This window comes from Zonotrichia albicollis (assembly GCF_047830755.1).
Source record: "Zonotrichia albicollis isolate bZonAlb1 chromosome Z unlocalized genomic scaffold, bZonAlb1.hap1 SUPER_Z_unloc_1, whole genome shotgun sequence".
Classification (NCBI taxonomy): domain Eukaryota; kingdom Metazoa; phylum Chordata; class Aves; order Passeriformes; family Passerellidae; genus Zonotrichia; species Zonotrichia albicollis.
Genome location: NW_027428339.1, coordinates 13,355 through 40,866, shown reverse-complemented (window position 1 = coordinate 40,866; position 27,512 = coordinate 13,355). Strand labels below are relative to the sequence as shown.

Sequence of the window (27,512 nt, the reverse complement as noted above, 5' to 3'; positions counted from 1 at the left end):
GCGGATTTTTTGGAATTTTAATGGAATTTTTAGGGGGATTTTTTAAGGGAATTTTGGGGGGATTCTATTGAATTTTTATTAAATTTTTGAGGGATTTTAATGGAATTTTTTATTGAATTTTAATTGGATTTTGGGGGATTTTAATTGAATTTTTATTAAATTTTGGGGGGGAATTTTTACGGGAATTTTAAAGGAAAACTTGGGGGATTTTTATTGAATTTTTGGGGAATTTTAAAGGAATTTTTAGGGGAATTTTAATTGAATTTTTAGAGAATTTTAAGGAATTTTTAGGGGATTTTCATTGAATTTTTGGGGTTTTTCCGGGAATTTTTTCGGGGGATTTTTATTGAATTTTTATTAAATTTGGGGGGATTTTTCATGGAATCTTTAGGGGAGTTTTTATGGGGATTTTAAGGAAGTTTTTCGGGAATTTTTGGGGTTTTTAATGGAATTTGTTTGGTTTTTATTGTGATTTTTTAGGGTATTTTAGGGCATTTTTAATGGATTTTTAATGTGATTTTTTTTGGGTTTTAATGGAATTTTAAATGGAATTTTTTAGTGGTTTTAATGCGACGTTTAATGGAATTTGTGGGGTTTTAAGGTCATTTTTTAGGGAATTTTAAATGAAAATTTAATTGATTTTTTTTGGGATTTTAAATGGAATTTTTTAGGCTTTTTTTTCACAGAATTCCCACCCCCAAAAAAAACTTTATTCCGATTTCTTATTTCAATTTTATTTTTCAACCAAAAAAAAGCCGCTTCCCCTCAGAGCCGCCGCTTCCCCTCACGACCGCCGCCATCTTGGCTCCCCCTCCCCTTTTTTCCCGCGCTCGCCCCTCACAGCAATGGCTCCCGCACCGATCCCGCCGTTAATCCCGGCAACCGATCCCGGTAATGTTACCGGCAACGGAAATAGGAAGGACACCGGACGTGGTATGGCCGCCCTTGGGCTCGGTCCTAGCGCCGGGATGGAGAAAAGCGGGAAGGGAAATGGCGAATTCGGTTTTCTTAGGGTCCCGCCATGATTCTCCCTCATGGATCCCTCTAAGGGCGCTGGCTCCGGTTCCCCTTCAGGGGTCCCGCCATAATTCCCCCTCAGGGGTTCTTCTCCGGTTTCCCCTCATGAATTCCGCCATAGTTTCCCCTCAGAAATCCCGCTCCGGTTCCCTTTCAGGGGTCCCGCCATGATTCCCCCTCAGGGGTTCTTCTCCGGTTTCCCCTCATGAATTCCGCCATGGCTTCCCCTCAGGGATCCCTCTCCGGTTCCCTTTCAGGGGTCCCGCCATGATTCCCCCTCAGAAATCCCGCTCCGGTTTCCCCTCAGGAATTCCGCCATAGTTCCCCCTCAGGGGTTCTTCTCCGGTTGCCCCTCAGGAATTCCGCCATGATTCCCCTCAGAAATCCCGCCATAGTTTCCCCTCAGGGGTCCCTCTCCGGTTTCCCCTCAGGGGTCCCGCCATGATTCCCCCTCAGAAATCCCGCTCCGGTTTCTCCTCAGGGGTCCCGCCATGATTCCCCCTCAGAAATCCCGCTCCGGTTTCCCCTCAGGAATTCCGCCATAATTCCCCCTCACGCGTTCTTCTCCGGTTTCCCCTCATGAATTCCGCCATAGTTTCCCCTCAGGAATCCCGCTCCGGTTTCCCCTCAGGGGTCCCGCCATGATTCCCCCTCAGAAATCCCGCTCCGGTTTCCCCTCAGAAATCCCGCTCCGGTTTCTCCTCATGAATTCCGCCACGGCTTCCCCTCAGGGGTCCCGCCATAATTCCCCCTCAGAAATCCCGCTCCGGTTTCCCCTCATGAATTCCGCCATAGTTTCCCCTCAGGAATCCCTCTCCGGTTGCCCCTCAGGGGTCCCGCCATGATTCCCCCTCAGAAATCCCGCTCCGGTTTCCCCTCAGGCTTCCCGCCATGATTCCCCCTCAGAGATCCCTCTCCGGTTTCCCCTCAGAAATCCCGCTCTGGTTTCTCCTCAGGAATTCCGCCATAATTCCCCCTCACGGGTTCTTCTCCGTTTCCCCTCATGAATTCCGCCATAGTTTCCCCTCAGGAATTCCTCTCCGGTTTCCCCTCATGAATTCCGCCATAGTTTCCCCTCAGAAATCCCTCTCCGGTTTCCCCTCATGAATTCCGCCATAGTTTCCCCTCAGGAATCCCTCTCTGGTTCCCTTTCAGGGTCCCGCCATGATTCCCCCTCAGGGGTTCTTCTCCGGTTTCCCCTCATGAATTCCGCCATGATTCCCCCTCAGAAATCCCGCTCCGGTTTCTCCTCAGGGGTCCCTCTCCGGTTTCTCCTCAGGAATTCCGCCATAATTCCCCCTCAGAAATCCCGCTCCGGTTTCTCCTCAGGGGTCCCGCCATGATTCCCCCTCAGAAATCCCGCTCCGGTTTCCCCTCATGAATTCCGCCATGGTTTCTCCTCAGGGGTCCCTCTCCGGTTTCTCCTCAGAGGTCCCGCCATGATTCCCCCTCAGAAATCCCGCTCCGGTTTCCCCTCAGGGGTGCCGCCATAATTCCCCCTCAGAAATCCCTCTCCGGTTTCTCCTCAGGAATTCCGCCATGGCTTCCCCTCAGGGGTCCCTCTCCGGTTTCCCCTCAGGAATTCCGCCATAGTTTCCCCTCAGGGGTCCCTCTCCGGTTTCCCCTCATGAATTCCGCCATAGTTTCCCCTCAGGGATCCCTCTCCGGTTTCTCCTCAGGAATTCCGCCATGGCTTCCCCTCAGGGGTCCCTCTCCGGTTTCCCCTCATGAATTCCGCCATGATTCCCCCTCAGAAATCCCGCTCCGGTTTCCCCTCAGGGGTCCGGCCATGGCTTCCCCTCAGGGGTCCCGCCATGATTCCCCCTCAGGAATCCCGCTCCGGTTTCCCCTCAGGAATTCCGCCATAATTCCCCCTCACGGGTTCTTCTCCGGTTTCCCCTCAGGGGTCCCGCCATGATTCCCCCTCAGAAATCCCGCTCCGGTTTCCCCTCAGGGGTCCCGCCATGATTCCCCCTCAGGAATTCCACCGTAGCTCCCCCTCAGGTCTCTCCCACTGATATCCCGCCATAGCTCCCGCTCCTCTTCCCCCCCCTTCCCGCCTCTCCCGCCATGCTTTCCCCTCACGGTTCCCGCTCCGAGCTCGGCAATGCCCCGGTCCCGCCCCCGTTGGTTCTCTCTCTCTATGGTGCTGCGAGGCCGCTCTGCCCCGCTCGGAGGCCGCGCTCGGGCCGGGCCGGGCTCACCCCGGTGGCTGCGCGCGCATCCCGCGCTCCTGGCACCGAGCGCCCGTTCCGCCATCGCCGCGGGGTCCCGGTCCCGAACCCAACCGGGCCGGGTAACAACAAACGGCCGAGTCGGGCTTAAAACCCTGGGACTGAATGGAGAAACCCGGCAGGATGGATTGTCCCGCGCTGCCTCCCGGTTGGAAAAAGGAAGAGGTGATCCGTAAGTCGGGTCTGAGCGCCGGGAAAAGCGATGTCTACTATTTTAGGTACGGGCCCCGTAGGGTTGGTGAGGTTTGGGGAGCTCCCGGTGAGCGCGGTGGGGTCGGTGCCGGCTGTCAGAGCTCGATCGCTTCCGGCATCGCTTCTGTCACGGAGACAGAAGAATTCCGGTTCATTTTCTGAGGGGAACCGGGTTTTTATCACGGGAGGAGCTCGGAGTTTTATTTCGGTTTCATGAGGGGGAACCGGGATCTCCCTCATGAGGCACTTCCGGTTTCATGAGGGGGAACCGGCTCCTGTCATGAGGCACTTCCGGTTTCATGAGGGAGAACGGGGCTCTTAAAAAATTCGTTAAAAAATCCTAAAAAATTCCAAAAAATCTGTAAAAATTCTGAAAAAAATCCCAAATAATTCTCAAAAAAAATTCTCAAAAATTCACCTAAAAATTCTCAAAAAATCTCCTAAAAATCCCCAAAAAATTCTCAAAAATTCTCAGAAATTCACTTAAAAATTCTCAAAAAATTCTCAAAAAATCCACAAAAATTCCCCAAAAATTCCCAAAAAGTTCTCAAAATGTCACCTAATAATTCCCAAAAAATACCCTAAAAATTACCAAAAATTCTCAGAAATTCACCTAAAAATTCTCAAAAAATTCTCAAAAAATCCCGGAAAAATTCCCCAAAAATTCTCAAAAAATTCTCAAAAAATTCTCTAAAAATCCAAAAAATTCCCTAAAAATCCCCAAAAATTCTCTAAAAATTCTCTAAGATTTCCCAAAAAATCTCCTAAAAGTCCCCAAAAATTCCCTAAAAATTGCCAAAAAATCCCCTAAAAATTCCCCAAAAATTTGCAAAAAATTCCCAGAAAATCCCAAAAAATTATTTAAAAATTCTCAAAAAATTCCTAAAAAATTTCCAAAAAATCCCCCAAAAATCTCATAAAAATCCCAAAAAATTCTCAAAAAGTTCCCCAAAATTGTCCAAAAATTCTCAAAAAATCTCCTAAAAAATCCCCAAAAATTCCTTAAAAAATTCCTAAAAATTTCTCAACATTCCCACCAAAAATCCTCAAAAAATCCTCAAAAAACACAAAAAAATCAGATTTTTTCCCTCAAAAATCGCCGTAAAATCGCCATTTTTTCACCTAAAATCGCCATTTTTTCACCCAAACTCCCCAAATTTTTTGCCAAAAAATCCTGCAATCATTCTAATTAACGAAATTAATTAATTTTTTAGCCCCAGTGGGAAGAAATTCCGCAGCAAGCTGCAGCTGGCGCGCTACCTGGGCAATGCCGTTGAGCTGAGCTCCAAAAATTACAAAAAAATCTCAAAAAAATCCAAAAAATGCTCAAAAAATTCCCTAAAAATCCCCCAAAAATTCTCTAAAAATTCTCAAAAAATCTCCTAAAAATCCCCAAAAAATTCTCAAAAGTTCTCAAAAAATTCCCCAAAATTGTCCAAAAAATTCCCAAAAAATCTCCCAAAAATCCCCAAAAAATTCTTAAAATTCTCAAAAAATTCCCAAAAAAATCTCCTAAAAATCCCCAAAAAAATCTCTAAAAATTCCCAAAATATTTGCAAAAAATTCCCTTAAAAATCCCAAAAAATTCCCTAAAAAATCAAAAAACCCCCCAAAAAATTCCCTAAAAATCCCCAAAAATTCTCTAAAAATTCTCAAAAAATTCCCTAAAAATCCCCCAAAATTCTCAAAAATCTCCTAAAAAATCCCCAAAAATTCCTTAAAAATTCCTTAAAATTTCACAACATTCCCACCAAAAATCCTCAAAAAAATCCTAAAAAACCACAAAAAAATCAGATTTTTTCCCTCAAAAATCGCCGTAAAATCGCCATTTTTTCACCTAAAATCGCCATTTTTTCACCCAAACTCCCCAAATTTTTTGCCCAAAAATCCTGCTATCATCCTAATTAATTAAATATTTTAATTTTTTAGCCCCAGTGGGAAGAAATTCCGCAGCAAGCCGCAGCTGGCGCGCTACCTGGGCAATGCTGTTGACCTGAGCTCCAAAAATTACAAAAAAAATCTCAAAAAAATCCAAAAAAATGCTCAAAAATTCCCTAAAAATTCTCAAAAAATTCCCTAAAAATCCAAAAAAATTCTGAAAAAAATCCAAAAAAATCCTCAAAAAATCTCAAAAAAATCTCAAAAAATTCCCTAAAAATTCTCTAAAAAATCCAAAAAAATTCCTAAAAATCCCCCAAAAATTCTCAAAAAATTCCCTAAAAAATCTCTAAAAATTCTCAAAAAATTCCCTAAAAATCTCCTAAAAATTCCCAAAAATCCCCAAAAAATCTCTAAAAATTCCCAGAAAATCCCCAAAAATTCTCTAAAAACTCTCCAAAAATTCCCTAAAAATTCCCAAAAAATCCCCAAAATATTCCCTAAAAATCTCCTAAAAATTCTCAAAAAATCCTGAAAAATTCCCAAAAAATTCCCCGAAAATCCCCAAGAAATTCTCAAAATTCCCCAAAATTGTCCAAAAAAAATCCCAAAAAAATCTCAAAAAATCTCCTTAAAAATCCCCAAAAATTCCTTAAAAAATTTCTAAAAATTTCACAAAATTTCCACAAAAAATCAGAATTTTTCACTCAAAAACCTCCGTAAAACCCTTAAAAATCGCCGTAAAATCGCCATTTTTTCACCTAAAATCGCCATTTTTTCACCCAAACTCCCCAAATTTTTTGCTCAAAAACCCTGCAATCATTTTAATTAACAAAATTAATTAATTTTTTAGCCCCAGTGGGAAGAAATTCCGCAGCAAGCCGCAGCTGGCGCGCTACCTGGGCAATGCCGTTGACCTGAGCTCCTTTGATTTCCGTACGGGGAAGATGATGCCCAGCAAGCTGCAGAAAAACAAACAGAAACTCAGGAATGATGCCCTCAACCCCAATAAGGTTTGGAAAAAATTCAAATTTTTTATGTATTTTATTTGTATTTTATGTATTGTGAGTTATTCCAAAATTTTTCTGTTTTTTTTCCCATTTTTCTCAGATTTTTCCCCAATTTTTTGTGAATTTTTCCCAATTTTTCCCCAATTTTTTTCCTAATTTTTCCCCAATTTTATTCCAATTTTCCCCCAATTTTTCCCCATTTTATTCCAAATTTTATTCCAATTTTCCCAAATTTTTCCCCAATTTTTTGTGATTTTTTGTGAATTTTTCCCCCAAATTTTTCCTAATTTTCCCCAATTTTATTCCAATTTTCCCCATTTTTATTCCAAATTTTTCCTCAGTTTTCCCCCATTTTATTCCAAATTTTTCCTCAATTTTCCCCCATTTTATTCCAAATTTTTCCCCAATTTTTCCCCATTTTATTCTTAATTTTTCCCATTTTTTCCCAATTATTCTCAATTTTTTCCCAATTTTTCCTCCATTTTTTCTCCAATTTTACACCAATTTTTCCCCATTTTATTCCAAATTTTTCCCCAATTTTTCCCCATTTTATTCCCAATTTTCCCCCAATTTTCCCCAATTTTTTCCTGAATTTTTCCCCATTTTTTCCAAATTTCTTCCCAATTTTCCCCGAATTTTTTTCCAATTTTTCCCCCATTTTTTCCCCATTTTATTCTTAATTTTTCCCATTTTTTCCCAATTATTCTCAATTTTTTCCCAATTTTTCCTCCATTTTTTCTCCAATTTTACCCCAATTTTTCCCCATTTTATTCCCAATTTTTCCCCATTTTATTCCCAATTTTTCCCGATTTTTTTCCATTTTTTTCCATTTTATGAACAATTTTATTCCCAATTTTCCCTCCAATTTTTCCCCATTTTATTCCAAATTTTTCCCCAATTTTCCCCCAATTTTTCCTCCATTTTTCTCCAATTTTTCCCCATTTTATTCTTAATTTTTCCCCATTTTATTCCAATTTTTTCCTCAATTTTTCTCATTTTTCCCTCATTTTTTCCTCATTTTTCCCCCAATTTTTTCCCAATTTTTTTCCAATTTTTTCCCCAACTTTCCCCCATTAAATACACTTAATTAATTAATTAAAATTAATTAATTTCAGGGCAAACCCGACCTGAACACCTCTCTGCCCATCCGCCAAACCGCCTTCATTTTCCCCATTTTTTCCCCAATTTTTCCCAATTTTTCCCCATTTTATTCCCAATTTTTTTCCAATTTTCCCCTAATTTTTCCCCAACTTTTTCTCCATTTTTTCCCCATTTTATTCCAATTTTTTCCCCAATTTTTTCCCAATTTTTTCTCAATTTTTCTGCAATTTTTCCCCAACTTTTTTTCCAATTTTTCCCCATTTTATTCCCAATTTTTTCCCCATTTTATTCCAAATTTTTCCCCAATTTTCCCCCAATTTTTCCCCCATTTTATTCCCAATTTTCCCCCAATTTTTCCCCAATTTTTCCCATTTTATTCCCAATTTTCCCCCAATTTTTTCCCCATTTTATTCCCAATTTTTCCCCAATTTTCCTCCAAATTTTCCCCATTTTATTCCAAATTTTCCCCCAATTTATTCCCAATTTTTTCCCAATTTTTCCCCATTTTATTCCCAATTTTCCCCCATTTTATTCCAAATTTTTTCCCAATTTTTGTCATTTTTTCCCCATTTTTTCCCCGTTTTTTCCGCAATTTTTTCCCAATTTTTCCCAATTTTCCCCAACTTTTTCCCCATTTTATTCCCAATTTTTCCCCATTTTATTTTTAATTTTTCCCCAATTTTCCCCCAATTTTTCCCCATTTTATTCCAAATTTTTCCCCATTTTATTCCCAATTTTTCCCCAATTTTTCCCCAATTTTTCCCCATTTTATTCCCAATTTTCTCCAATTTTATTCCAAATTTTCCCCCGATTTTTCTCATTTTTTCCTCATTTTTCCCCCGTTTTTCTCCCAATTTTTTTCCAATTTTTCCCAATTTTTTCCCCATATATTTTTTATTTTCCCCCACTAATTAATTAACAAATTATTAATTAATTTCAGGGCAAGCCCGACCTGAACACCTCCCTTCCCATCCGCCAAACCGCCTCCATTTTCAAGCAGCCGGTGACCAAAGTGACCAATCACCCTGGGAACAAAGTGAGGAGCGACCCCCAGAGAGTCAGCGAGCAGCCAAAGCAGGTGGGATAATTAAATTAATTAACGTTAATTAGAGTTAATTGGATTTATGGGAAATTGGGGAAAAAAATAAAAAAAAAATGAAGAAAATCGGATGAAAAATGAGGAAAATACGGGGAAAAATGGGGAAAAAATTGGAATAAAATTGGAATAAAATGGGGGAAAATTGGGGAATAAAATGGAGAAAAATTGGGAAAAAATTGGAATAAAATGGGGAAAAAATGGGAGAAAATTGGGAATTAAATTGGAAAAAATTGGGAATAAAATGGGGAAAAATTGGGGAAAAAATTGGGAATAAAATTGCAAAAAATTGGGAATAAAATTGGGAAAAAATGGGGAAAAAATTGGGATAAAATTGAGAAAATTTAGGTAAAAAATTCGGGAAAAATTGGGAGAAAATTGAGAAAAAATTGAGAAAAAATTGGGAAAAAATTGGGGAAAAATTTGGAATAAAATGGGGGAAAAATTGCAGAAAAATAGGAAAAAATTGGGAGAAAATTGGGGAAAAATTGGGAAAAATTAGGAAAAAATTGCAAAAAAAAGAAAAAAAATTGGGAATAAAATGGGGAAAAATTGGGAAAAAATTGGAATAAAATTGGGAAAAAATTGGAATAAAATTGGGAAAAAATGGAGAATAAATAGGGAAAAAATTGGGGAAAAGTTGCAGAAAAATTGGGAAAAAATGGGGAAAAATGTGGAAAAATTGGGGAATAAAATTGAGAAAAATTAGGAAAAATTGGAATAAAATGGGGGAAAAATTGGGAAAAAATTTGAATAAAATTGGGAGAAATTTGGAATAAAATTGGGGAAAAATTGGGAATAAATGGAAAAAAAATTGGAATAAATTGGGGAAAAATTGGGGAAAAAATGGAGAAAAATTAGGAATAAAATGGGGAGAAATTGGGGAAAAATTGGAATAAAATGGGGAAAAAATGGGGAAAAAATTGGGAATAAAATTGGGAAAAATTGGGGAGCAAAGTGAGGAGCGACCCCCAGAGAGTCAGCGAGCAGCCAAAGCAGGTGGGATAATTAACATTAATTATGTTAATTAGATTGGGGAGATATTGAGGAAAAAAATAAAAAAAAAATGAAGAAAATCGGATGAGAAATGAGGAAAATATGGGGGAAAATTGGAATAAAAATGGAGAAAATCGGGGGAAAAATTGGAATAAAATTGGAATAAAAATGGGGGAAAATTTGGAATAAAATGGAAAAAAATTGGGAATAAAATTGAGAAAAAAATGGGGAAAATTGGGAAAAAATTGGGAAAAATTGGAATAAAAATGGGGAAAATTTAGGAAAAAATTGGGAAAAAATTGGGAAAAATTGGGAATAAAAATGGAGAAAAAATGGGGGAAAATTGGAGTAAAAATGGGGAAAAATTGGGAAAAAATTGGAATAAAATGGGGAAAAAAATGGAGGAAATTGGGGGGAAATTGAGAAAAAATTGGAGAAAATCAGGGGAAAAATTTGGAATAAAATTGAGAAAAATTGGGAAAAAATTGGGAAAAAAATGGGGAAAAATTGGGGAGAAATTGGAATAAAATGGAGAAAAATTAGGGAAAAATTAAGGAAAAAATTGGGAAAAAATGGAGGAAATTGGGGAAAATTTGGAATAAAATTGGAAATAAAATCGAGAAAATTGGGGGAAATTTGGATAAAAATGGGGAAAAATGAGCGAAAAATTGATAAAAATTGGGGAAAAATTTGGAAAAAATTGCAAAAACAGGAAAAAAAAGGGGAAAAATTGGGAAAAATTGGGAAAAAAAGGGGAAAAATTGGGGGAAAATGGAATAAAAATGGGGAAAAATTGGGAAAAAATTGGGAAAAAATTGGAATAAAAATGGGAAAAATTTGGGAAAAATTGGGGGGAAAACTGGGGAAAAATTAGAATAAAAATGGGGAAAAATTAGGAAAAAATTGCAAAAAATTAGGAAAAAAATGGAGAAAAATTGGGGAAAAATTGGAATAAAAATGAGAAAAAATTGGGAAAAAATAGGGAAAAAAAAGGGAAAAAAATAGGAAAAAAAGGGAAAAAATTGGAAAAATTTGGGAAAAAATGTGGAGAGAAAAAAGGACAAAAAAATTGAATTTCTTTTTAATTTTGATGGAAAATTTGGATTTTTTGCAGCTTTTTTGGGAGAAGAGGCTGCAGGGTCTGAGTGCGTCCGATGTGAGCGAGGAAATCATCAAATGCATGGAGCTGCCTAAAGGATTGCAGGGTAAAAATGGGAAAAAATTCAAATTATAATGGGAAAAAATGGGGAAAAAATTAGGGAAAAATGGGGAAAAAATTGGGAAAAAATTGGGGAAAAATTGGGGGAAAAATGGGGAAAATTCAAATTATTTTGGGGGAAAAATGGGAAAAAATTCAATTTATAATGGGGGAAAATTGGAGAAAAAGTGGGGAAAAATTTGGAGAAAATGGATGAAAATTTAGGGAGAATTGGGGGAAAAATGGGAAAAAATTGGAGAAAAAATTGGAATAAAATTGGGGAAAAATTGGGGGAAAATTGGAATAAAATTGGGGAAAAATTGGGAAAAATTGGGGAAAAATTGGAATAAAATTGGGGAAAAATTGGAATAAAATTGGGATAAAATGGGGAAAAAATTGGAGAAAATTTGGGATAAAATGGGGGAAAAATTGGGGAAAAATTTGGAATAAAATTGGGGAAAAATTGGGAAAAAATTGGGGAAAAAATGAAAATAAAATGGGGGAAAATTGGAATAAAATTGGGGAAAAGTTGGAATAAAATGGGGAAAAATTGGGAAAAAATTTGGAATAAAATGGGGAAAAAATGGGGAAAAAAAATCATCAAATGCATGGAGCTGCCTAAAGGATTGCAGGGTAAAAATGGGAAAAATTCAAATTATAATGGGGAAAAATTGGGAAAAAATTGGGAAAAAATTGGAATAAAATTGGAATAAAATGGGGAAAAAATTGGGGAAAAAATTGGGGAAAAAATGAAAATAAAATGGGCAAAACTTGGGGAAAAATTGGGATAAATTGGAATAAAATGGGGAAAAATTGGAGAAAAATTGGAATAAAATTGGGGGAAAATTGGGGGAAAATTGGATAAAATTTGGAATAAAATTGGGCAAAAAATGGGGAAAAATTGGGGAAAAAATGAAAGTAAAATGGGGAAAAATTGGGGAAAAATTGGGCAAAAATTGAGCAAAAAATGGGAAAAAATGGGGAAAAAATGAAAATAAAATGGGGAAAAATTGGAATAAAATGGGGAAAAAATCAAATTAAAATGGGGGAAAATTGGAGAAAAATTGGGGAAAAAATTGGAATAAAATGGGGGAAATTGGGGGAAAATTGGGAAAAAATTGGGGAAAAATTGGGGGAAAAATGAAAATAAAATGGGGAAAAATTGGGGAAAAAATGAAAATAAAATGGGGGAAAATTGGGAAAAAATTGGGAAAAAATTGGAATAAAATGGGGAAAAAATGGGAAAAAATTGGAGAAAAATGGGGAAAAAATGGGGGAAAAATGTAAATAAAATGGGGGAAAATTGGGAAAAAATTGGGGGAAAATTGGAATAAAATTGGGAAAAAATTGGAATAAAATGGGGGGGAAAATTGGGAAAAAATTGGGAAAAATTGGGGGAAAATTGGAGAAAAATTTGGAATAAAATGGGGAAAAAATTGGGGAAAAAATTGGAATAAAATGGGGAAAAATTGGAATATAATGGGGGGAAAATTGGGAAAAAATTGGGAAAAATTAGAATAAAATTGGGAGAAAAATGGGGAAAAAATTGGAATAAAATGGGGAAAAATTTGGAAAAAATTGGGGAAAAATTGGGAAAAAATTGGAGAAAAAATGGGGAAAAATTGGGGAAAAAATGAAAATAAAATGGGCAAAAATTGGGGAAAAATTGGGATAAAATTGGAAATAAAATGGGGAAAAATTGGAGAAAAATTGGAATAAAATTGGGGAAAAATTGGGGAAAAATTGGAATAAAATTGGAAAAAAATGGGGAAAAAATTGGGAATAAAATGGGGAAAAAATTGGGATTTTTTTGGAGAAAAAAAGTGAATTTTGGTCAAAAAAATCTGATTTTTTTCTGCAAAAAACCACAAATTTTAACCAAAAAAAATTGAATTTTTTGGAGGAAAAAATCACGAATTTTAACCAAAAAAATCGGAATTTTTTGGCTGAAAAAAAGCGAATTTTGGCCAAAAAATTACATTTTTGGGGGGAAAAAAATGGGAATTTTGGGAGAAAAAATGGGGATTCTTTTGGAGGAAAAAATGTGAATTTTGGGCAAAAAAAATCCGATTTTTTGGCCAAAAAAAAGCGAATTTTGAGCAAAAAATCGGATTTTTTGGCTAAAAAATTTGATTTTTGGGGGGGAAAAAAATGGGAATTTTGGGAGAAAAAAATGGGGATTTTTTTGGAGGAAAAAATGTGAATTTTGAGCAAAAAAAATTGGATTTTTTGAGGAAAAATTGGGAATTTTGGGAGAAAAAATGGGGATTTTTTTGGAGGAAAAAATGTGAATTTTGGGCAAAAAAAATTGGATTTTTTGAGGAAAAAATTCGAATTTTGAGCAAAAAAAAATTGGATTTTTTTGAGGAAAAAATGCGAATTTTTGGCCAAAAAATTGGATTTTTTGGGGGGAAAAAATGGGAATTTTGGGAGAAAAAATGGGGATTTTTTTAGAGGAAAAAATGTGAATTTTGAGCAAAAAAAATCGGATTTTTTGCAGAAAAAATTGGGAATTTTGGGCAAAAAAAGCTGATTTTTTTTGGAAAAATCCACAAATTTTAACCAAAAAAAATTGGATTTTTTTGAGGAAAAAATGCGAATTTTTGGCAAAAAAATTGGATTTTTTTGAGGAAAAAATTCGAATTTTGAGCAGAAAAAATTGGATTTTTTTGAGGGAAAAAATGTGAATTTTGGGAGAAAAATGGGGATTTTTTTGGAGGAAAAAATGTGAATTTTGAGCAAAAAAAATTGTATTTTTTTGAGGGAAAAATTCGAATTTTGAGCAAAAAAAATTGGATTTTTTTGGCCAAAAAAAGTGAATTTTGGCCAAAAAATTGCTTTTTTTTTGGGGAAAAAAATGGGAATTTTTGTCCAAAAAAAATCTGATTTTTTTCTGTAAAAAACCATGAATTTCAACCCAAAAAATTGGATTTTTTTGAGGAAAAAAATTCCAATTTTGAGAAAAAAAATCGAATTTTTTTTGCAAAAAATCCCAAATTTTATCCAAAAAAATTCGAATTTTTGGCAAAAGAGATTGGATTTTTTTGGGGAAACATGAGGGGTTTTTTGGAGGAAAAAATGTGAATTTTTGGCAAAAAAAATCGGGGTTTTTTTGCAAAAATTTGCGAATTTTGGTCTAAAAAATTGGATTTTTTTGGGAAAAAAATGGGAATTTTGGGAGAAAAAATGGGGATTTTTTTGGAGGAAAAAATGGGAATTTTGGGCAAAAAAAATTGGACTTTTTTGAGGAAAAAATTCGAATTTTGAGCAAAAAAAATCGGATTTTTTTGGGAAAAAAAGCGAATTTTTGGCAAAAAAATTGGATTTTTTTTGGGGGAAAAAAAATGGGAATTTTGGGAGAAAAAATGGGGATTTTTTGGAGGAAAAAATGGGAATTTTTGGCAAAAAAAATCTGATTTTTTTTGGAAAAAAATCACAAATTTTAAGCAAAAAAATTGGATTTTTTGGCTGAAAAAAAGTGAATTTTGAGCAAAAAAATTGGATTTTTGAGGAAAAAAAGCGAATTTTTGGCACAAAAATTGGATTTTTTGGGGGAAAAAAATGGGGATTTTTTGGAGGGAAAAATGGGAATTTTGACCAAAAAAAATTGGTATTTTTTTGCAAAAATTCGCAAACTTTGGCCTAAAAAATCGCATTTTTTTGCAGAAAAAATGCAAATTTTTGTCAAAAAAAATCTGATTTTTTTCTGCAAAAAGCCATGAATTTTAAGCAAAAAAAATTGGATTTTTTAGCCAAAAAAATTCGAATTTTGAGCAAAAAAATTGGATTTTTTAGCAAAAAAAAAGCGAATTTTAATGCGAAAAAATTCGATATTTTGGCCAAACAAGCTCGGATTTTCTCGGGGTAAAAAATGGAATTTCAGTGAAATATTTTCCATATTTTGGTGAATTTTTTACAGGGGTAGGACCTGGAGCAAGCACAGAATCGCTGCTTTCAGCTGTGGATTTTGGCCCAAAAAAATGGGATTTTTTTGGAGAAAAAATTGGGAATTTTGGGCAAAAAAAATCGGATTTTTTTTGGAAAAAACCACAAATTTTAGCATTAAAAAATTGGATTTTTTTGAGGAAAAAATTCGGATTTTGAGCAAAAAAAATCGGATTTTTTTGAGGAAAAAATGTGAATTTTGGCAAATAAATTGCATTTTTGGGGGGAAAAAAATGGGAATTTTTTTAGAGAAAAAAGGTGAATTTTGCAAAAAAAAAATCAGATTATTTCTGCAAAAAAACCACAAATTTTAACCAAAAAAATTGGATTTTTTTGAGGAAAAAATGCGAATTTTGACCAAAAAAAATTGGATTTTTTTGAGGAAAAAATTCCAAATTTTATCAAAAAAAAATCGAATTTTTGGCAAAAGAGATTGGATTTTTTTGGGGAAAAATTAGGATTTTTTTGGAGGAAAAAATGTGAATTTTTGGCAAAAAAAATCGGGGTTTTTTTGCAAAAATTTGCGTATTTTGGCAAAAAATCTGATTTTTTTTTGCAGAAAAAATGTGAATTTTGGCAAAAAAAAATCTGATTTTTTCTGCAAAAAACCATGAATTTTAAGAAAAAAAAATTGGATTTTTTGGCCAAAAAAAAGTGAATTTTGAGCAAAAAAAATTGGATTTTTTAGCCGAAAAAAGCGAATTTTAGTGCGAAAAAATTCGATATTTTGGCCAAACAAGCTCGGATTTTCTCGGGGTAAAAAATGGGAATTTCAGTGAAATATTTTCCATATTTTGGTGAATTTTTTGCAGGGGTTGGACCTGGAGCAAGCACAGAATCGCTGCTTTCAGCTGTGGATTTTGGCCCAAAAAATGGGATTTTTTGCAGAAAAAATTGGGAATTTTGGGCAAAAAAAATCTGATTTTTTTCTGCAAAAAACCACAAATTTTAACCAAAAAAAATTGGATTTTTTTGAGGAAAAAACCATGAATTTTAACCAAAAAAATTGGATTTTTTTGAGGAAAAAATTCGAATTTTTGGCAAAAAAATTGGACTTTTTGGGGGGGAAAAATTGGGTTTTTTTTGGAGGAAAAAATGTGAATTTTGACCAAAAAAAATTGGTATTTTTTTGCAAAAATTCGCAAACTTTGGCTTAAAAAATTGGATTTTTTTTGTGGAAAAATGCGAATTTTGGGCAAAAAAATCGGATTTTTTTGCAGAAAAAATTGGGAATTTTGGGAGAAAAAATGGGAATTTTTTGGAGAAAAAAATGTGAATTTTAACCAAAAAAATTGGATTTTTTTGAGGAAAAAATTCGAATTTTGAGCAAAAAAAATTGGATTTTTTTTGGGAAAAAATGGGAATTTTTGTCAAAAAAAATCTGATTTTTTTCTGCAAAAAACCATGAATTTTAAGCAAAAAAAATTGGATTTTTTGGCCAAAAAAAAGTGAATTTTGAGCAAAAAAAATCAGATTTTTTAGCAAAAAAAAGCGAATTTTAATGCGAAAAAATTCGATATTTTCGCCAAACAAGCTCGGATTTTCTCGGGGTAAAAAATGGGAATTTCAGTGAAATATTTTCCATATTTTGGTGTTGTTTTTGCAGGGGTAGGACCTGGAGCAAGCACAGAATCGCTGCTTTCAGCTGTGGATTTTGGCCCAAAAAAAATCGATTTTTTGCAGAAAAAATTGGGAATTTTGGGCAAAAAAAATCTGATTTTTTTTGGAAAAAATCACAAATTTTAACAAAAAAAAATTGGATTTTTTTGAGGAAAAAATTCGAATTTTGAGAAAAAAATCGGATTTTTTTTGCAAAAAATCCAAAATTGTAACCAAAAAAATGCAAATTTTTGGCAAAAAAAATCGAGATTTTTGGGGAAAAATGAGGGGTTTTTTGGAGAAAAAAATGTGAATTTTTGGCAAAAAAAATCGGTATTTTTTTGCAAAAATTCGCGAATTTTAGCAAAAAAAAAAGGATTTTTTTGGGGTAAAAAATGAGAATTTTTGTCCAAAAAAAATCTGATTTTTTCCTGAAAAAAGCCATGAATTTTAAGCAAAAAAAATTGGATTTTTTGGCCAAAAAAAAGTGAATTTTGAGCAAAAAAAATTGAATTTTTTGGCCGAAAAAAAGCAAATTTTAATGCGAAAAAATTCGATATTTTGGCCAAACGAGCTCGGATTTTCTCGGGGTAAAAAATGGGAATTTCAGTGAAATATTTTCCATATTTTGGTGAATTTTTTACAGGGGTAGGACCTGGAGCAAGCACAGAATCGCTGCTTTCAGCTGTGGGTTTTGGCCCAAAAAAATGGGATTTTTTGGAGAAAATTTTGGAAAAGCCACAAATTTTAACCAAAAAAAAATGGATTTTTTTGAGGGAAAACCCACAAATTTTGGCCAAAAAATTGGATTTTTTTGGGAAAAAAAAAAGCGAATTTTGGGTAAAATTTGGATTTTTTTTGGGAAAAAAATGGGAATTTTGAGCAAAAAAAATTGGATTTTTTTGCGGAAAAAATTCGAATTTTCAGCAAAAAAATTGGATTTTTTTTGAGGAAAAAATTCGAATTTTGAGCAAAAAAATTGGATTTTTTTTTGGGAAAAAAATGGGAATTTTGGGAGAAAAAATGGGGATTTTTTTGGAGGAAAAAATGTGAATTTTGAGCAAAAAAAATTGGATTTTTTGCAGTAAAAATTGGGAATTTTGGGCAAAAAAAAATCCGATTTTTTGGGCAAAAAAAAGCGAATTTTTGGCAAAAAAAATTGGATTTTTTGGGGTAAAAAATGAGAATTTTTGTCCAAAAAAATCAGATTTTTTTCTGCAAAAAACCACAAATTTTAAGCAAAAAAAATTGGATTTTTTTGAGGAAAAAATTCGAATTTTGGGCAAAATAATTTGATTTTTTGGCCGAAAAAAAGCGAATTTTAATGCGAAAAAATTGGATATTTTGGCCAAACAAGCTCGGATTTTCTCGGGGTAAAAAATGGGAATTTCAGTGAAATATTTCCCATATTTTGGTGTTGTTTTTACAGGGGTTGGACCTGGAGCAAGCACAGAATCGCTGCTTTCAGCTGTGGCCAGCGCTCTGCACACCAGCTCGGCTCCAATCACCGGCCAGAGCTCGGCGGCCGTGGAGAAAAATCCGGGGATTTGGTTGAACACAGCTCAGCCACTGTGCAGGGCTTTTGTGGTCACTGATGAGGATATCAGGTGGGTGAAAATGTGGGTAAAAATTTATTTTTTATACACAAAAAATTTGGAAAAAATCGGACAAAAAATTCCCAAAAAATCGCCAAAAAATTCCCAAAAAAATCAGATTTTTTTCACGAAAAATCGCCCAAAAAATTCCAAAAAATTTCCTAAAAAATCCGAAAAAATTTGTAAAAATAACCCAAAAAATTCCCCAAAAAATCCACCAAAAAATCGGGTTTTTTTCACAAAAAATCGCCCAAAAATTCCAAAAAAATTCCTAAAAAATCCCCCCAAAATTTCTCAAAAAATCCCTTAAAAATCACTAAAAAAATCACTAAAAAATTCGTAAAAAAATCCGAAAAATTCCCAAAAAATTCCCCAAAAAGTTCCCAAAAAATCCTGAAAAAATTCTGAAAAAATTCCCTGAAAATTCACAAAAAAAATCCGAAAAAATTCCTGAAAAAATCCCCAAAAAATTAAAAAAAATCCTGAAAAAATATCCCAGAAAATTCCCCAAAAAATCCCGAAAAAAATCCACAAAAAATTCCCCAAAAATTCGCAAAAAATCCTGAAAAAATTCCCCAAAAAATCCCCCAAAAATCCTCAAAAAAGTCCCAAAATAATCTCGAAAAAAATCCCCCAAAAAATCTCGAAAAAATCCAAAAATATCCCGAAAAAATTCTGAAAAAATTTCCCAAAAATTCACAAAAAATCCCCAAAAAAACCCCAAAAAATCTCAAAAAAATCCCAAAAAATTCCTGAAAAAATCCCCAAAAAATCCCGAAAAAAATCCCTGAAAAAATTCCCAAAAAATCCCAGAAAAATCCCCCAAAATTTGGATTTTTGAATGTAAAATTTCTCAATTTCCCGGGGATTTGGCTGAACACGGCCCAGCCCCTGTGCAGGGCTTTTGTGGTCACTGATGAGGATATTAGGTGGGTGAAAATGTGGTAAAAAATTCAGATTTTTATTGCAAAAAATTGCAAAAAAATCGGACAAAAAGTTCCCAAAAAATCGCCAAAAAATTCCCAAAAAATTGGATTTTTTTCACAAAAAATCGCCCCAAAAAATCGCGAAAAAATTTCTGAAAATAACCCAAAAAAGTCCCTCAAAAAATCAGATTTTTTTCACAAAAAATCCCCCCAAAATTCCTAAAAATCCCAAAAAATTCCCCAAAAAATCCCTTAAAAATCACCCAAAAAATCACCCCAAAAATTCCTAAAAAATCCCACAAAAAGTCCCCAAAAAATCCTGAAAAAATTCCCCAAAAATTTTCTAAAATATTCCCAAAAAAAATACCCAAAAAATATCCCAAAAAATCCCTAAAAAATTCCCAAAAAATTTCCCAAAAAATCCTAAAAAAATTCCCCAAAAAATCCCAAAAAATCCTGAAAAAAATTCCTGAAAAATCCCAAAAAAATTCGTAAAAAATTCACAAAAAATCCCCAAAAATTCCCTAAAATATTCCCCAAAAATACCCAAAAAATTCCCTAAAAATCCCTAAAAAATCCCCAAAAAATCCTAAAAATATCCCAAAAAATCCCATTAAAAAATCTCAAAAAATTCCCTAAAAATTCCTAAAAAATCCCCAAAAAAATCCCCCAAAATTTGGATTTTTTAATGTAAAATTTTCCATTTTCCCGGGGATTTGGTTGAACACAGCACAGCCCCTGTGCAGGGCTTTTGTGGTCACTGATGAGGATATCAGGTGAGAAAAAATATAAAAAATTTTCACTCTTTAGTGGCAAAAAAATTTGGAAAAAATCGGACAAAAAATTCCCAAAAAATCGCCAAAAAATCCCAAAAAATTCGATTTTTCTGTCCCAAAAATCAGATTTTTTCACAGAAAAATACCAAAAAAAATCTGAAAAAAATCCCTAAAAAATCTGAAAGATGCCAAAAAAAATTCCAAAAAATCCGCCATAAAAATAAAAAAAATATCCCAAAAATCCCCCAAGTAATTCCCAAAAAATCCCCGAAAAAATATCCCAAAAAAATCCCGAATAAATCCTCAAAAAAATCGCAAAAATCCCCCCAAAAACCCCAAAAAATCCTCAAAAAAATCCTCCAAAAAACCGCAAAAAATTTAAAAAAAATCCCCCAAAAATTCCCTAAAAAAATCACGAAAAAATCCAGAAAAAAATCCCAAGAATTTTCCTCAAAAAATTCCCAATAAATTCCCAAAAATTCCCCAAAAAGTTCCCCAAAAAAATCTCAAAAAAATCCCCAAAAAATCCTCCAAAAAATCCTCTAAAAATGCCAAAAAAGTTCTGAAATAATATCCCAAAAAATTCTGAAAAAATTCCCCAAAAATCCAAAAAAATCCCCAAACAATCCTGAAAAAAATCCCAAAAATCCCCAAAAAATTCCCCAAAAAATCCCGAAAAATCCTCAAAAAAATCCCAAAAAATACCTCAAAAAATTCCCTAAAAAATCATAAAAAATCTCAAAAAGATGCCCCAAAATTTGGATTTTTTAATGTGAAATTTCCTATTTTCCGGGGATTTGGTTGAACACGGCCCAGCCCCTGTGCAGGGCTTTTGTGGGCACTGATGAGGATATTAGGTGGGTGAAAATGTGGTAAAAAATTCAGTTTTTATTCACAAAAAATTTGGAAAAAATCGGACAAAAAATTCCCAAAAAATCGCCAAAAAAATCCCGAAAAATCGGATTTTTTTTTCACAAAAAATGGCCCAAAAATCCCCAAAAAATCCCTTAAAAATCACTAAAAAAATCACTAAAAAAATGCCTAAAAAATTGCTAAAAAATTTCCCAAAAAATCCCCAAAAAATCCAAAAAAAATCCCGAAAAACTTCTAAAAATAACCCAAAAAATCCCCAAAAAATTTCTAAAAAATCCTGAAAAAAAATCCCCAAAATCACCCAAAAAATTCCCCAAAAATTACCTAATAAATCCAAAAAAAATACCCCCAAAAGATCCAAAAAAATCCCCAAAAAATTCTGAAAAAATCCCGAAAAAAATCCACAAAAAATTCCCCAAAAAATTCGCAAAAAATCCTGAAAAAATTCCCCAAAAAATCCCCCAAAAATCCTCAAAAAAATCCCAAAATAATCCCGAAAAAAATCCCCAAAAAATCTCGAAAAAATCCAAAAATATCCCAAAAAAAATTCTGAAAAAATTTCCCAAAAATTCACAAAAAATCCCCCAAAAATCCAAAAAAATCCCCCAAAAAATATCCCAAAAAATTCCTGAAAAAATCCCCAAAAAATTCCTAAAAAATTCACGATAAATCCCGAAAAAATCCCCAAAAAAATCCCCAAAATATTCCCCAAAAATACCCAAAATATTCCCCAAAAATGCCCCAAAAATCCCCAAAAATTCCTGAATTTTTCCTCCAAAATTTGGATTTTTGAATGTGAAATTTCCCATTTTCCCGGGGATTTGGTTGAACACAACACAGCCCCTGTGCAGGGCTTTTGTGGTCACTGATGAGGATATTAGGTGGGTTAAAATGTGATGAAATATTTAGTTTTTACTCACAAAAAATTTAAAAAAAATTCCATAAAATTTGGGCAAAAAATGCCCAAAAAATTCCCAAAAAATCGGATTTTTTTTACAAAAAATCACACAAAAAATCGCGAAAAAATCGCAAAAAAATTTCTAAAAATAACCCAAAAAATCTCCCCCAAAATCGGATTTTTTTCACAAAAAATGGCCCAAAAAAATCCTAAAAAATCGCAAAAAATTCCCCAAAAAATTCCTTAAAAATCACTAAAAAATCCCTAAAAATTCCTAAAAATAATCCCAAAAATTCCCCAAAAATCCCCCAAAAAATTCCCCAAAAAGCCCGGAAAAAATTCTGAAAAAAATCCTAAAAAGTCCCCAAAAAAATTCCTCAAAAAGTTCCAGAAAATCCCAAAAAAATCACCCAAAAATTTCCCAAGAAATTCCCAAAAAAATCGCCAAAAAATCCCAAAAAAGTCCCCAAAAATTTCCTAAAAATAACCCAAAAAATTCTGAAAAAATTCTGAAAAATCCCAAAAAAACCCCAAAAATTCCCCAAAAATTCTCTAAAATATTCCCCAAAAATACCCAAAAAATTCCCAAAAAATCCCCAAAAAATTCTGAAAAATTCCCCAAAAAATTCCTAAAAAATCCACAAAAAATTCCCCAAAAATTCGCAAAAAATCCCCAAAAAATTCTGAAAAAATTCCCCAAAAAATCCCCCAAAAATCCTCAAAAAAATCCCAAAATAATCCCGAAAAAAATCCCAAAAAATCTCGAAAAAATCCAAAAAAATCCCGAAAAAATTCTGAAAAAATTCCCCAAAAATTCACAAAAAATCCCCCAAAAAAACCCCAAAAAATTCCTGAAAAAATCCCCAAAAAATTCCTAAAAAATTCACAAAAAATCCCGAAAAAATCCCCAAAAAATCCTGAAAAAATTCTCAAAAAATTCCCTAAAAATTCCTAAAAAATCCCAAAAAAATCCCCCAAAATTTGGATTTTTTGACATAAAATTTCCCATTTTCCCAGGGATTTGGTTGAACACGGCCCAGCCCCTGTGCAGGGCTTTTGTGGTCACTGATGAGGATATTAGGTGGGTTAAAAATATAGAAAAAATTCACTTTTTATTAGGAAAAAATTGCAAAAAAAATGGCCAAAAAATTCCATAAAATTTGCCCAAAAAATTCCCAAAAAGTTGGATTTTTTTCACAAAAAATCGCCCAAAAAATTCGTAAAAAATTGCAAAAAATTCCCCAAAAAATTCCACACAAATCCCCCCAAAAATTTAGATTTTTTTCACAAAAAAATCGCAAAAAATTCCCCAAAAAATCCCCCAAAAAATCCGATTTTTTTCACAAAAAATCGCCCCAAAAATTCTTAAAAAAATCCCAAAAAATTCCCCAAAAGTTCCCCAAAAAATCTCAAAAAATCCCCAAAAAATTTGATAAGAAATTCCTAGAAAATCCCAAAAAAATCCTCAAAAAAAACCGCAAAAAAATCCCAAAAAATCTCGAAAAAAATCCCAAAAAAATCTCAAAAAACTCCCCAAAATCCCCCAAAAAATCTCAAAAAAATCCTGAAAAATCCCAAAAAATTCCTAAAAATAACCCAAAAAATTCCCCAAAAAATCCCGAAAAAATCCCCAAAAAATCCCGAAAAAATCCCGAAAAAATCCCAAAAAATTTTGTAAAAAATTCCCAGAAAATCCTCAAAAATATAAAAAAAAATCTGGAAAAATTCCCCCCAAAAATTCCAAAAAAAATCCCAAAAATTCCTCAAAAAAGTTTTCAAAAAAATCCCCAAAAAACTCTCCAAGAAATTAGTAAAAAAATTTCCTAAATATTTCCCAAAAAATCCCTAAAAAATTCCCAAAAAAATCCCAGAAAATCTTTAAAAATCCAAAAAAAACCCGGAAAAAATTCTGAAAAAATTCCCCAAAAATTTGCAAAAAATCCCCCAAAAATGCCCAAAAAATCCTGAAAAAATCCCCCAAAAATTCCCCAAAAATCCAAAAAATCTCCCAAAAAATCCCAAAAAATTCCTGAAAAAGTCTCCAAAAAATCCTAAAAAATTCACAAAAAATTCCCAAAAATCACCCAAAAATTCCCGAAAAAAATCTGGAAAAATTCCCCAAAAATTCGCAGAAAAATTCTTAAAAAATCCCCAAAAAGTCCTCAAAAAAAAAGCCCAGAAATAAAAAAAATCCCGAAAAAAATCCCCCCAAATTTCCCAAAAACTCCCTAAAAAATCCAAAAAACTCCAAAAAAGAATCCAAAAAAAATCCCCAAAAATTCACAAAAAAATTCTGAAAAATTCCCCAAAAAATCCCCAAAAATGCCCCAAAAATTCCACAAAAAATCCCCAAAAATTCCCCCAAAAAATCCCAAAAAAATCTGAAAAAATTCCCCCAAAAAATCCCCCAAAAATTCTCAAAAAAAACACAAAAAAACCCCAAAAAAATTTCAAAAAATGTTGAAAAAATTCCCTAAAAAAATCCATCCAAAACTCCCCAAAAATATCCTAAAAAATAAAAAAAAACCCCCAAAAAATAAAAAAAGTTCCTAAAAAAACCCCATAAATTCCCAAAAAACTTGCCAAAAAATCTCCAAAAAATTTGGAATTTTTTGGGTAAAAAAGTGAAATATTTGGGTCAAAAAAAATGGAATTTTTGGGAAAAAAATGGATTTTTAGGGCAAAAAAAATGGAATTTTTTGGGTAAGAGATTTGAATTTTTGGGGTTAGAAAAATGAAATTTTCCAAGTAAAAAAATTGGATTTTTAAGGAAAAAAAAGTGGAATTTTTTAACCATTAAAAAGAGATTTTTTTGGGGTAAAAAATGGAATTTTTGGGGCAAAAAAAATGGAATTTTTGGGGGGAAAAAATTGGAATTTTTGGGGGGAAAAAATTGGAATTTTTTGGGCAAAAAATGCAATTTTTAGGATAAAAAAATGGGATTTTTAGGGTAAAAAATTGCATTTTTAGGCCAAAAAATGGAGATTTTTAAGGTAAAAAAATTGAATTTTTTCACATAAAAAACCGATTTTTTGGGGTAAAAAATTTGAATTTTTAGAGCAAAAAAATGCATTTTTTTTGGTAAAAAAGTGAGAAATTTTGGGTAAAAAATTTGAATTTTTGGGTTAAAAAAATGAAATTTTTAGAGAAAAAAAAAGGAATTTTTTAGGGAAAAAATTGAATTTTTTCACCATTAAAAATGGATTTTTTTGGGTGTAAAAAATGGAATTTTTGAGCCAAAAAATTAATTATTTTTAATTAAAAATTGAATTTTTTGTAGGAAACAAGAAGAAAGAGTTCAAGCCGTGAGGAAAAAACTGGAGGAAGCTTTGCTGGCTGAGGTTTTGTCCAAAAATGACAAAAATGAAGCAGAAAATGGAAATGAAACCTAAAAATGGGTGAGAAAAAATGGAATTTTTAAATGGAAAAATTTGAATTTTTATGGGGGGAAAAATTGGGGAATAATTGAAAAAAAATTTGGTGGGAATTGGAGGAAAAATGGGGAAAAAATGGGAATTTTTGGGGGGAAAAAATGGGAGAAAAATTTGAATTTTATGGGGAAAAATTTGAATTTTTTAAGGGGAAAATTGGTGGAAAATATTTGAATTTTTCAAGGCGGAAATCAGGAAAAAAATAGGAAATTTTTTGGGAAAAATTTGAATTTTTTGAGAGAAAAAACAGGGAAAAAATTGAATTTTTAGGGGGAAAAAATGGGATTTTATTGGAAAAAAATTGGAATTTTTTGGGGAAAAAAATTTGAATTTTTGATGGGAAAAATGGAAAAAAATCTGAATTTTTTGGGAAAAAATTTGAAATTTTGGGTAAAAAATTTGGATTTTTTAAGGGAAAAATTGGGGAAAAAATGGGATTTTTTTGGAAAAAATCTGAATTTTTAATGGGAAAATTTTGAATTTTTTAAGGGGAAAAATGGGAAAAAATTTGAATTTATTTGGGAAAAAATTGGGATTTTTTTGGGAAAAATTTGAATTTTTGGAGGGGAAAATTGGGGGGAAAAATGGGAAAAAATTGGGATTTTTTTGGGGAAAAATTGAATTTTTTTGGGGGAAAAATGGGGAACAAATTGGAATTTTTTTGAGGGGAAAATTGGGGAAAAATGGGAAAAAAAAAATTTAATTTTTTGGGAAAATAATTTAAATTTTTTGGGGAAAAAAATCAAATTTTTTGGGTGAAAATTGGGGAAAAAATGGGGGAAAATGGGGAAAAAAATTGAATTTTTTGGAAAAATAATTTGAATTTTTTGGGGGGGAAAATTGGGGAAAAAATGGGGAAAAAATTGAATTTTTTGGGGAAAAATTTGAATTTTTGGGGGAAAAATTTGAATTTTTTTGGGGGGAAAATTGGGGAAAAAATTGGGTTTTTTTGGAAAAAATTTGAATTTTTTAAGGGGAAAGTTGGAAAAAATTTTGAATTTTTTTGGGGAAATATTTGAATTTTTTTAGGGGAAAAATGGGGAAAAAATTGGAATTTTTTTGAGGGGAAAATTGGGAAAAATTTGAATTTTTTAGGGGAAAATTGGGGAAAAAATTTGAATTTATTTGGGAAAAATTTGGGATTTTTTTTGGAAATAATTCGAATTTTTTGGGGGAAAATTGGGGAAAAAATTGGAATTTTTTTGAGAGGAAAATTGGGAAAGAATGGGGAAAAAAAATTAATTTTTTGGGAAAATAATTTGAATTTTTTGGGGAAAAAAAATCGAATTTTTTGGGTGAAAATTGGGGAAAAAATGGGGAAAAAATGGGGAAAAAATAGTATTTTTTTGGGGTAAAAATCGAATTTTTTGGGGGGAAAATTGGGGAAAAATGGGGGAGAAATGGGGAAACAAATTGAATTTTTTGGGGAAAAATTGGAATTTTTTGGGGAAAAATTTGAATTTTTGGAGGGGAAAATTGGGGAAAAATGGGAAAAAATTGGGGATTTTTTTTGGGAAAATTTGAATTTTTTTGTGGTAAGAATGGGGAAAAATTGGAATTTTTTTTGAGGGGAAAATTGGGAAAAAAATTGAATTTTTTGGGGGGATAATGAAGAAAAAATTTGAATTTTTCGAATGGAAAATTGGGGAAAAAATTGAGTTTTTAGGGGAAAAAAGTTGAATTTTTTAAGAGGAAAAATGGGAAAAAATTTGAATTTTTTGGGAAAAAATTTGGGGTTTCTTGGGAGAAAATTTGAATTTTTTAAGGGAAAAAATTTGAATTTTTTTGGGGAAAATGGGATTTTCTTGGAAAAAAATTGGAGTTTTTTGAATGAAAAATTGGGGAAAAAATTGGGATTTTTTTGGGAAAAAACTGGAAATTTTTTGGGAGAAAATTTGAATTTTTTAGGGGAAAAGATTTGAATTTTTTGGGGAAAAAATGGAATTTTTTTGGAGAAAATTTGAAATTTTTAGGGATGAAATTCGAAATTTTTGAGGAAAAATGGGATTTTTTTGGGGGAAAAATTTGGTTTTTTTGAGGGGAAATATTTTGAATATTTTTAGGGAAAGATTTGAATTTTATAGGGAAAAAATGGGGTTTTTTTGGGGAAAAAATTGAATTTTTGAGGGAAAAATTGGGGAAAAAATTTGAAATTTTTGAGGAAAAAATTGAAATAAAAATGGGAATAAAATAAAAAAAAAATCAGAAAAAAAATAAAATAAAATTTTAAAAAATTTGAATTTTTTTTCTAATTTTTTAATTAAAATTTAATTAAAAATTAATTTTTTTCATTTCTTTTTTAGGTATTGAAACCCCAAGGAAGAAAATCCTGGAAAAAAAAAAATCCCCAATTTTTGAGGCACTTTGGACCCTTTGGAATTTTTAATTTTCCGAAGGTTTGGGCATAAAATTTGCATAAAATTTGCATAAAATTTACATAAAATTTGCATTAAAAATGCGAAAAAAATCTGCAAAAATTCTGCAAAAAATTGCGAAAAATTTTGCAAATAAATTTGCATAAAATTTGCATAAATGTGCAGAAAATCGAGTGTAAAAATTGCAAAAAATACAGCAAAATTTGCATAAAATTTGCATAAAATTTGCATAAAATTTGCATAAAATTTGCATAAAATTTGCATAAAATTTGCATAAAATGCCTTTTTTTAATACCTAAAAAAATTACATTTATCTTTTATTATTTTTGGATGTAAATAATTTTAAAAAATTTCAAAAAATTTTAAAAATCC

At 32.8% G+C, this 27,512-nt stretch overlaps 1 protein-coding gene across 3 annotated transcripts; it reads left to right on the top strand.

Moving 5' to 3' along the window:
• Positions 1–2,715: 2,715 nt before the first annotated feature.
• On the top strand, positions 2,716–27,151 carry LOC141727333 (methyl-CpG-binding domain protein 2-like). 3 transcript variants are annotated; one of them, XM_074533812.1, is made up of 7 exons: positions 2,816–3,423; positions 6,175–6,334; positions 8,373–8,510; positions 10,639–10,729; positions 17,696–17,873; positions 24,615–24,732; positions 27,069–27,151. In XM_074533812.1, the coding sequence occupies exons 1-6, from the start codon at positions 3,125–3,127 to the stop codon at positions 24,724–24,726; spliced, it is 978 nt and encodes a 325-aa protein (XP_074389913.1). In that variant the 5' UTR covers positions 2,816–3,124; the 3' UTR covers positions 24,727–24,732; positions 27,069–27,151. The 3 variants fall into 3 exon arrangements, with proteins under 3 accessions (XP_074389914.1, XP_074389913.1, XP_074389915.1); XM_074533814.1 differs by having other exon boundaries at positions 3,213–3,469; XM_074533813.1 differs by lacking the exons at positions 17,696–17,873; positions 24,615–24,732; positions 27,069–27,151 and adding an exon at positions 15,480–15,601 and having other exon boundaries at positions 2,716–3,423.
• Positions 27,152–27,512: the final 361 nt, after the last annotated feature.

Coding starts and splice junctions, on each gene's coding strand:
- LOC141727333 (XM_074533812.1), top strand. CDS start 3,125: ATGCCCCGGTCCCGCCCCCGTTGGTTCTCTCTCTCTATGGTGCTGCGA. Junction 8,511..10,638: donor TCAGCGAGCAGCCAAAGCAG/GTGGGATAATTA, acceptor GATTTTTTGCAG/CTTTTTTGGGAGAAGAGGCT. Junction 17,874..24,614: donor GTCACTGATGAGGATATCAG/GTGGGTGAAAAT, acceptor AATTTTTTGTAG/GAAACAAGAAGAAAGAGTTC.